An 11479-nucleotide genomic window follows, 5' to 3' on the forward strand; every position below is an offset into this window, starting at 1 on the left:
GTTAATTTACTCTTTTACTTGTTTCAGTCATTTGACTGCGGCCATGCTGGAGCACCGCCTTTAGTCGAGCTAATCGACCCCAGGACTTATTCTTTGGAAGCCTAGTACTTATTCTATTGGTCTCTTTTGCCGAACCGCTAAGTTACGGGGGACGTAAACACACCAGCATCAGTTGTCAAGCAATGTTGGGGGGACAAACACAGACACACAAACATATACATATATACGACGGGCTTCTTTCAGTTTCCATCTACCAAATCCACTCACAAGGCTTTGGTCGACCCGAGGCTATAGTAGAAGACACTTGCCCAAGGTGCCATGCAGTGGGACTGAACCCAGAACCATGTGGTTGGTAAGCAAGCTACTTACCACACAGCCACTCCTTATAAATTTCAAGTTTTGCTGAGCAGTCCCACATTCTCTCCCAGAGACTAAACACAGTAACTCAATGTTGAAATCCTATTTGAATATTGGAATTGAATTGATTTTTGATTTCCAAATTTTATCATTTTATATTTTCAGGTATTTGAGACTACACTGTTTAAACAGTTTATTAGCACTATAGCATCTGGTAGATCGACTTATTGGTCTGAACTAGAAGTAAAAACAAGGCCACTTTCTCGACAAGCATCATTTCTTCCTGAAGAATTGAGGTAATTTCTGTCAATGTTGTTGATCTTCAATATGTGTGGAGCTTTAGATTTCTTTTAGTAAAATTTTTTTGTTCTCAGTAAAATCAAAAAGAAAAGAAAGAAAACCCAATTTGAACTATAATTGTTGGCAAATATAGGCATTGGCATGACTATGTGGTTAAGAAGTCTTGGGTTCAGTCCCTCTGCATGGTACCTTTGGCAAGTGTCTTCCACTATAATCCAGGCCGACCAAAGCTTTGTGAATGGATTTGAGAGATGGAAACCAAGAGAAGCCCATTACATCTCTGTTGTGTGTGTGTGTGTGTGTATCTGCATATACATGTGTGTGTCTGTCTTTGTGCTTGTCCCCCCACCACTGCTTGACAACCAGTGTTGGTTTGTTTATGTTCTCCTAATTTAGTGGTTCAGTTAAAAGATCAATAGAATAAGTATCAGGCTTTAAAAATAACTACTGGGGTTGATTTGTTCAACTAAACACTTGAATGTGGTACCCCAGCATGGCCACAGTTCAATGACTGAAACAAATAAAAGATCAAGAAGTCATTAAAAGATCATCGTTTAACGTCCGCTTTCCATGCTAGCATGGGTTGAACGATTTGACTGAGGACTGGTGAAACCAGATGGCTACACCAGACTGAGGAAAAAAGAGAAGGAAAAACGATCCAAAAAGAACTAAATACCATTTTTTCATACATATTTTAAACTTTCTGCACAGTTATTTCACTTAGTCAACTCTTATACTAGTGTAAAGTATTCCCTCCTCTCTTATTACAAATTTTGTTAACTTTCATAGTATCATCAAGGATGTTTCTTACTGGACATCTTTGACCAAATTTAATGTAATTTACTTTAATCATTGCACTTGTGTGTGTGTGTGTATGCACTTGTGCTTGCGTGTGTGTGTGTGTGTGTTTATGAAATAAATATTTGTCCTTGAAAATGTTTTAAATGCTGTTTTTAAGAACCTGATATTTTCATAGGATGGGAAGTGAGAGGTTTATGTTCATACCTTTTCCAGGATCATTACTGCTATTATTGAAATAAAATGTCTCTTGACTGTAAATTTAACTAAGTAGGGGCTTACCTCCTTTCTATGGTACTCCCATGGTGTAGCAAGAGTCACCACAAAAATAATCACTTCTAAATTAGGCACAATTTTGAGGGAAGTCGTTAACCCTAGTAATTCATTCTATTAACTCTGAAAGCAAAGCTGATATTGACAAGATTTCACCTCTAAACTTTTAACCCTTTCGCATCCAAATTGCTCTGTCAAATGTTGTTGTTGGTACTCCATCGCTCACGACGTCGAGGGTTCCAGTTGATCCGATCAACATAACAGCCTGCTCGTGAAATTAACGTGCAAGTGGCTGAGCACTCCACACACACGTGTACCCTTAACGTAGTTCTCGGGAATATTCAGCATGACACAGTGTGACAAGGCTGACCCTTTGAAATACAGGTACAACAGAAACAGGAAGTAAGAGTGAGAGAAAGTTGTGGTGAAAGAGTACAGCAGGGTTTGCCACCATCCCCTGCTGGAGCCTCGTGGAGTTTTAGGTGTTTGCGCTCAATAAACACTCACAATGCCCGATCTGGGAATCAAAACCGCGATCCTATGACCGCAAGTCCACTGCCCTAACCACTGGGCCATTGCGCCTCCACACTCTGTCAACTGTAAAGCCTATTTATTCACACTGTTTGTATTCATCATGCATTATCTTAGATTCAAGTCTCTGATGATGCAATTATTTATTTGTTGAGTGATGCTGTAGGATAGGTGTGAGAAGCTGGATCTGGCTGGTTTGGACATAAAATGGGTAGAATATTTTGGCCAGATATGGCTAGTTTAAATGCTAATGGGTTAGGGCTAGAATAAAATCATATTTTTAAAATGAGAGAAAACAGAAACTGCAATTCTGCATAAAGTTCTGATAATTATGCATCATTTATTGAACAGAGAATTTAGTCCTTAATTATATTTGTTAATAGACTAAAGTATATAGATGTAGGCATGACTGTGTGGTTAAAAGGCTTACTTCCCAACCATGTGGTCTTGGGTTCAGTCCCATTGCATAGCACCTTGGGCAGATGTCCTCTACTATGGCTCCAGACCAACCAAAGCCTCGTGAGTTGATTTCATAGACAGAAACTGAAGAGAAACCCATCATTCAGTCATTCATTTATTTATTCATTCATACATACATACACACACACACACACACATGCACACACACACACATGCACACACACACACACACACACACATCTGGGTATGTATGTATGTGTGTATCTAGGGCTGTATGTATCTGTGTGTGTCTCTGTTTGTCGTCCACTGCTGCTTGACAACTAGTACTGTTTAGTTTACATCCCTGTAACTTAGTGATTTAACAAAAGAGACCAATAAAATAAATACCAGACACACAAAATATAAGTACTGGGTTCAATTTGTTTGACTAAACCCATGAAGGTGGTGCCTCAGCATGACCACATTAAGATACACACTTTTTGCATATCTATTTTTGTAAAATTTTCTGCACAAATTGCACCCAAAATATTTCTATTTGCTCTTAAATGCACCGTGAGCCAAAAAAAGTTGAGGACATCAAGAGTAATAAGATCTTTATAAGACACATGTCACCTCCACCTTACCTAATGTAACAGAGAATTTGTAATGTCTATTATTTTACTTCAGTTTATTGGTTTTTTACCTTAAATAATCCCGATAAGATGGAAATCAAATGAAACCACAGTTAAATTTGAACTCAGATCCATGAGGTAGCAAACTAAATGTTGCAAATACACTCCACACTCTGCACTACCCACAGTGACACTTATGACATTTCGTCAAAGGAACTTCTATGCAGTCACTTGATCTGCTAGAAATAGCGAGCTGGCAGAAACGTTAGCACGCCGGTCGAATTGCTTAGCGGTATTTCGTCTGCCGTTACGTTCTGAGTTCAAATTCCGTCGAGGTCGACTTTGCCTTTCATCCTTTCGGGGGTCAATTAAATAAGTACCAGTTATGCACTGGGGTCGATCTAATCGACTTAACGTGTTTGTCTGTCCTTGTCTGTCCCCTCTGTGTGTAGCCCCTTGTGGGCAGTAAAGAAATAAGAAATAGCAACCAAAACTCTCTGAAATCATATCCCACGATTTTAAAAAGAAAGAGTACATTGAACACAGTTGTACCTGATGTACAAAGGATGCAGTGGTCATGGTTGAAACACCTGTGATCATAGGTATGCTTAATCAATGTTGACTGGGGCCGAACAACAACCATATTCATGATATTCAGCAATTAATAACTGAATGATTAACCTGTTTTAAGTTTTCATTATAAAATATTGTTTTGTATTTCAGTCTACGTAAAAACCATGCATCCTCTTTGGGTTTTGTATCTACTTGGTTTACAGACCATTCAACAAATCCTTCCTTACTGATACCATTGATCAACAATATAGATTTCTGTAAGGGTTACCTAAATAGCTGTGTAGACCTTTGTACAAAGGAACTTCAGGTAAGTTATTTTAAAGTTATTATTTGTTTTCTTGGATCGCTGAGTTATAAATAGATAGCATGACTAGTTAGGCACAACACATTGTCTAAGGTAGTAGGAGCATAGTAAATTTGGTAAGTGTTTGTTAGCACTCAATCTTGAATATAAGTCCTCTCCTAGTTGTGGGGGAAGGTTGTGAGAAAGACTACTGCAATGTATACTTGCCTGGAGGATCTCAGGTCCTAAAATCAACAGGGACCCTAGGAATTCAATCTCCCAAGTGATATTTTCAGTATAATTTAAACAAAAACTTACGGCCTACTTAACCCATAAACTGCTGGGATTTTTCTGTATGTAACACGAACTGCTGAGCCTATTTTGGGTAAAGATCAACATCGATCTATCACTCGAAAAAAATACTCAGTGTTTCTTAACACCTTCTGTGATTAGCTACACTGTTTCTGGGGTGAAAGGGTATCATGTGCATACATTATACGTCATCAAAATTAGGTCAGATCATGCCCTACTTCCGTGGCAACGAACGTGGCCTGTCGCACTGTCGCGTTGGCCTCTGAGGTGGCCTATCGCAGTTAATGGGTTAAAGGAGGAAAGGTAGTGCTCATAGTCTTTTCAGGGCCTCTAAGATTATTGGGAGGAAGGGAAGAAAGAAGGAAGTTATCTTCAGACTGTGGTTAGGGTTTATGACCTAAATACTTACAACAGAATGGACTTTGCTACATGGGAACATGAACCGTGTGGTAGTACTAAAATGGGTGATGGATTGAGCCCCTCATTTAAAATATTAAAGAAACAAATATAGTAATTTTCACTATTTCCATTTTATAGGAAGAAATGTTCTGTTCTGTTAACCTCAGTTGTATTATTAACTCATTGTTTGAAATCTTTTTTCATTCTTTGCAGGAGGAGCGTCATTTCAGTGAACGTGCTTCCCTAATATACCTACGAAGCATGTTTCTCCTGGCCTGCTCTAAACATATGTTAGCATTTGCAGATCTGGTTAACCTTCACAGAACAGCAAAAACTATCAACATACCGTCAAAGTTAGTACTTTACTTACTTAATTTTTCTCTCTCTCTCTCTCTCTCTCCCTCTCTCTCTCTCCTCCTCTCTCTCTCCCTCTCTCTCACACACACACACACACATCAGATATGCACATCCAAGCATACACACACATAGATACTCCCTCCAACCATTGATTTAATGTTACTCAGGTTCCTTCAAACAGCATCCAGACTACAAGACACTACCAGCTTCCTAACTAATTGTGCAGGCAACTATTAATTAAGCAAGTAATTAATTAATTAAGCAAGCAACTAATTGATTTATTAAGCAGCTAATTAATTGAGCAAGCAAGAACTAATTAGTTAACTAATTCATTAAGCAAGCAAACAACAGATTAATTAAACAATCAACTAATTAACTAATGAATTAACCAAGCAAACAATTAATTAATGTACTAATTAATTAAGCAAGCAAGCAACTAATTCATTAACTAATTAAGCAAGCAACTAATTAATCAATTCATTAATTAAGCAAGCTAGCAACTAATTAAATAATTAAGCAAGCAAGCTACTAATTAATTAATTAAGAAAGAAAGCAACTAATTAACTAACGGATTAAGCAAGCAAATAATTAACTAATTAAGCAAGCAACTGATTAATTAAACATTTAATTAAGTGAGCTACATCATCATCATCATCATCATCATCATCGTTTAACGTCCGCTTTCCATGCTAGCATGGGTTGGACGATTTGACTGAGGACTGGTGAACCAGATGGCTACACCAGGCTCCAATCTGATTTGGCAGAGTTTCTACAGCTGGATGCCCTTCCTAACGCCAACCACTCCAAGAGTGTAGTAAGTGCTTTTACGTGCCACCGGCACGAAGGCCAGTCAGGCAGTACTGGCAACGGCCACGCTCAAAATGGTGTATTTTACGTGCCACCTGCACAGGAGCCAGTCTAGCGGCACTGGCAACAGGTCTTCGCAAGCGGAGTTTAGTGTCCAATGAAGGAAGGTATGCATAAGTGAGCTGGCTACACCCCTGCCAGAGGCCTTGGATTTAGGTCTCACTTGGCTTGTCGAGTATTCTCACGCACAGCATATTTCCAAAGGTCTCGGTCAGAAGTCATTGCCCCAGTAAGGCCCAATGTTCGAAGGTCGTGCCTCACCACCTCATCCCAGGTCTTCCTGGGCCTACCTCTTCCACAGGTTCCCTCAAGGTTCACCATTCTGCAGATAATTGTACACTTATTTTCCAAAAATCGATTTGAAGTTGGGGCGAGTTGGTTGTGTATTGGCTCCTATTTCTAGCAGTCCATGTACTGTCTATTTCACCACAGTGTCTATATCTTATTTCTATCCTTATAAGAAGCAAAGTTTGTCTGTACATTTACTGCTGAAAACACTAAATAAAACTGATAATATTTCAGGTTTTTTGTATCATTTAAATTAATTTGACCATTACACAGATAACTATGCACTTATTTTCTGAAAATAGATTGGGAGTGCTGAGATAGTGGTGTATTGGTTCCTATTTCTAGCAATCCATGCACTGTCTATTTCACTGTAATATCTATATAACCTTATAAAAAGCAAAGTTTGTTTCTATGTTGACCACTGAAAACACTAAATCGAATTCATAATATTTCAGGTTTTTTGTATCATATAAATTAATTTGACTGTTCCACAGATAATTGTGCACTTATTTTCTGAAAATGGAATGGGGGGGGGCAAGTTGATGGTGTATTGGCTCTTATTTCTAGCAATCCATGTACTGTCTATTTCACCATAATGCTTTTTACACAGGGAAAAAATACTCCACTTACCACTCAATCCACTTCTACATTTCTCTAAGTTTATATATTACATTTATTCCTTTGAAGTCACCGCCACACCTCTGCCTTCTCTCTGTCTATATGCCCCTCCTTATGTCTCTATCTCTCTCACTACCTTCCTCTCTTTCTCTGGTTGTATGTCTCTCTCTCTCTCTCACTACCTCTACCTCCTTTTCTCTCTAGAGAGAAAACACATGAGAGACAGACAGAGAAAGGAGATATGGAGAAAAGACAAGTGAGATGCTGGACCTCTGTCCCTCTCTATGTCTCTATTTCTCTCACTATCCCCCCCTCTCTCTGGTTGTATATGTGTCACTCTCTCATTACCTCTACTTCTTTTTCTCTCTTGAGAAAAATACATGAGACAGATAGAAAGGGGGTTAGAGAGAAAAATAAGTGAGACAGAGGGAGGATGAAGGTAGTCACATCTATAAATCTATCAACAAAGTTGTCAATGAGGATGAGGCTGTTCATTATCCTGTTGAATTCCTCAACAGTCTGGAACCGTCCAGCACACTACCACATATCCTTGAATTGAAGAAGGGGGCTGTCATCACGCTTCTCAGAAACCTGGATCAGCCAAGATTGTGCAATGGTACACGTATAGCTGTCATTGAACTACAGCCTCACATTATCGAAGCAAAAATCCTCACTGGATGTAGTAATGGAGACATTGTATCTATACCCAGAACATCACTAATACCAACAATTGCAATTCTCAGTGAAAGTCGGTTACACATTGACCATTAACAAGTCCAAAGATCAAACACTACAGGTTGTCAGTCTCCATCTAGAAGAGAGCTGTTTCTTACATGGTTAGTTGTATGTAGGTTGTTCCAGAGCAGGAAGCCCACAGAAAATCTTCATATATTGTATATACTGAAGGTCTGTAAATGTTTTATAATTTTCATACAATACACTTCTCTATTATTATCTGTATTACTTTCTGTATTTAGATATTCTAAATAAATTTGTAAAATTATGTTCTGAAATATTTAAATGCTTTTTAACAACTTTTATTGTAAGGAAAATGGGCGTTACGATAGATGCCAATATGTGCCTTATGAATACATTTCAACACCATACAAACTGGGCCAAAGGCCGGGAGGCCTGCTAGTATACATATATTTTAAAATATAGTTATACAAGTGAGTAATAATTATCATCAAAGTCCATTGGAATAATTAGCAGGAGGGAATGCTGTTGTTGTTTATCCTCCCCTCCTCTCCAAATTCAGGAGACATATGATTGAAGCATTCCAGCCATGGCTATCCTGTCTTAGTATGTTGGGCTACATTATCCAATGGCTATCTAGTTTTAGTATGTAGGGCTACATTATCCAGTGCTTCCTATCTTTTCCCTAGAGAGTAGGTTGTAAGTTGAGGGTGATTTGGCTTCTATTTCTAATCACTCAAATGACCATACAGAGGATCCCATGCTGTTGTTGCTGCTACTGCTACTATCATTACTGTAGGATAATCTAAGTCATCTCTGAGCAAGCATGTAAGACAGAAATTGTAGCATTTAATCAGTGTTATTAGCTATGGCCATCTCACCTTCATTGCAGAAGAAGTTGTGAAATTTAAGACTTTATTTGACCTATTTTATAGCTGTTAAGAATTTGATAAATATTAGGTGTCTATTAACAGCAGGTCATGTAACTATTCAAAAGGTCGTGCTCTGATTCATATAATTTAGTGTGAGAATGAGGACCCTCTGGCAAAGGTATGTTTGTCTGGTAAGAAGTTTGCTTCACAACTCCATGGTTCTGAGTTCAGTCCCACTATGTAGCAGTGCATAGCACCTTAGGCAAGTGTTTTCAACTACAGCCCTGGGTTGACCAAAGCCTTGTGAGTGTATTTGCTAGACAGAAACTGAAAGGAATCTGTCATATACATATTGGGTGTGTCAGTTTTTTTTTAAGGTCATTAGTATGAATTTAGAAAAAGGTGCAAACCTCATCAAAGAAAAGTTGTATTTGGAAACAAATGGTACAAATAATCTTGAGAATTTTTTTGTCACACCTATTCAATAAATACACCATCTGCATCAGTGGCTGCTTCACTACTGGGTTGGAAGTATTGACATGCCCAAATCAGATGATCTTTATCAATTTTGAATATAGTGCTGGTTGTAGCAGACTTGAGAGACTGTATGGTGTTGCGGGGATATTGATTGATCTCTCTCTCAACTATGCCTCATATGTAACAGGCCAGTGGATTGAGATCTGGTGAGCTAAGAAGTCATGTGCCTGGGATGTCCTAGTCTTATGAGATGGTGCAGAGTCTTGTTGGAAGACATACAGTCTTTTGTTGCATACTCAGTCTATCTAGGGCCTCACAACTTTCTCCAACACCTCTATGTAGAGCACAGGTTCCCAACTAGTGTGTCACAGAACTCTGGTGTGCCGCGAAATATACCTACATATGTGGTATCATGATTGATCATTTAGAGCCAAAAATACATTTTGATACTATTTTAACAATAAATATTATTGTCATCTTATATTTTGTATTGTTGTCAATTACATATTTGTATTGTCATCTATTTTATGTTTATTATATCAACATTGGTGACATAAAGAAATTTTTTTATTATCAATCCCAAGGACATAGTTTTCTAACACAGATATTATTATCCAAGGAAAGGTTTTGTTATACTGACACTGAATCAAGAAGCAACTGTCATATTAGATTTTCTAATAGGGGTGCTATGGATTTCTGAAAGGCTTGACAAGGGTGCCTCGAGGCAGAAAAGATTGGGATACTGTGGTGTTGAAAGTGAATTGACTCTTGAGACCTGTAAAAAAAGTAAGGAGGCATGACATCTTCCTCGTTGTTGATATCTCCCAGAATCATCACAGTTGCTGGGAACTTACTGTGCATGACTGTTAGAACCTCATTCAGATCTCTGCATATCCATCTGTCATTCTTTCAGTTTATATATTAACCCTGATCTAAGTTTTTCTCATTGAAGAAAAACCAAAGCATTTCAGCATTGTGGTATTTTAACTTGTTTAGCAAGCACTTTGCATGGACTGAATAATTCTCTCTAGTCACAATTTGACATAAACTGACCCCTCTGCATCACATACAACTTGTACCATATGCCCTTGTGAACAATTCTTATGATGGTGCATTTTGAAACCTTGAGGTCCTTTACAATGGTTCTGATTGACTTTCCAGGGTTTTTAACCAATTATTTCTTGAACTTCTTGGACAAAGTTATGTGTTCTGATAGTATTAGGAGCAGGTGCATTTGTTTTACATTTAGCTGCTGATGATAGATCCCCATCAACAGCTTCCAGCACCTTTTGAACTTTGACAACAAAGGATTAGGTAACTTTTAGGAAGTGAGCTATCTTTGTATCACTATACTATGCTTTGAAGTCATTGTGATCATTATCATTGTTTCAATATCTACTTTTTTGTGCTTGCATGGGTCAGATAGAATTCATTGAGGCAGATTTTCTACAGCTGGGTGCCCTTCCTATTGCCAATCTTCATATGTTGCCAAGCAAGGTAATATTTCCCCTTGGATAGACAAGGAAGCACATACACACATACACACATACATATGAACACACACATACACACACACACAGCATAAACATGCTTCTTTCAATTTCCATCCACTATTTCCCTATAGCCAGACGTGTTCCAACAGAGACTCTGCACAGATGTGTGACCTGGTAAAAATAGCAGCTAAATATCCTTCAACTTACTGCCATTTTTTAAAAGACAAAAAGGTATGCTCTGGGTAATATAATCCGAGATAAAACTGCATCTTAAAAGACAGAATGATCTCTGTTGGAATTTTTTTGATCATAGATCAAGGCTAACTTGAGGCTAAACAACACAAGCACCAACTTCCAAATATGAATGAGAAAGCAGAAAATACAATTCTTTGCCTAATCCTGTTTGATATTTGAGTCCCTTTCCTTTTTTTTTTTTTTTCTTTGAGTGGTTACAAGTTTTATTTGTAGACAAGTATCTTTCTTTATTTTAATTGTTTAATTTCATTTCTTAGACTCATAAAAGAAGTGTCCAGAAAAATACCACAACACAAGCGCAATGAAGATTACCACCGCTTGCTGAGAGATTATGGAATATCAAATATGGATGAACCTGATCATCAAAAATCTTATAATTCTAAATCTTTAAATACACTGAAAATACCAAATCATGATATACGTAATATATTTTTCTATTTTCCTTCCTGTAATTTTCTACATCAACCCATCTACATATCTGTCTATCTGTTTATCTATACAACCATCTGCCCATCCACCTGTCCATCTATCCATCTCACTAACTGCCCATCCATCAATCCATCCATTCGTCCTTCCAATCTGTCCATTCTACCATCCATCTAACTATCAATCGATCATTTTTTCTCTGTACATTTGGTTATTTATGTACCATTTTTGCATACTGTCAAATATATATATATATATATATATATATATATA

At 37.8% G+C, this 11479-nt stretch overlaps 1 protein-coding gene across 5 annotated transcripts in view; it reads left to right on the top strand.

The window, feature by feature from the left end:
- LOC106882353 (DENN domain-containing protein 3) overlaps positions 1-11479 on the top strand; it is a 60081-nt gene that overhangs the window by 29365 nt on the left and 19237 nt on the right. For all 5 annotated transcript variants that reach the window (XM_014933002.2, XM_014933001.2, XM_014933003.2 and 2 more), the window contains 4 exons: positions 523-653; positions 4014-4170; positions 5071-5210; positions 11038-11201. In XM_014933002.2, the coding sequence (XP_014788488.1) occupies positions 523-653; positions 4014-4170; positions 5071-5210; positions 11038-11201 (592 nt within the window). The remainder of the gene's footprint in view (positions 1-522; positions 654-4013; positions 4171-5070; positions 5211-11037; positions 11202-11479) is intronic.

Source organism: Octopus bimaculoides, chromosome 4 (assembly GCF_001194135.2).
Source record: "Octopus bimaculoides isolate UCB-OBI-ISO-001 chromosome 4, ASM119413v2, whole genome shotgun sequence".
Taxonomy (NCBI): domain Eukaryota; kingdom Metazoa; phylum Mollusca; class Cephalopoda; order Octopoda; family Octopodidae; genus Octopus; species Octopus bimaculoides.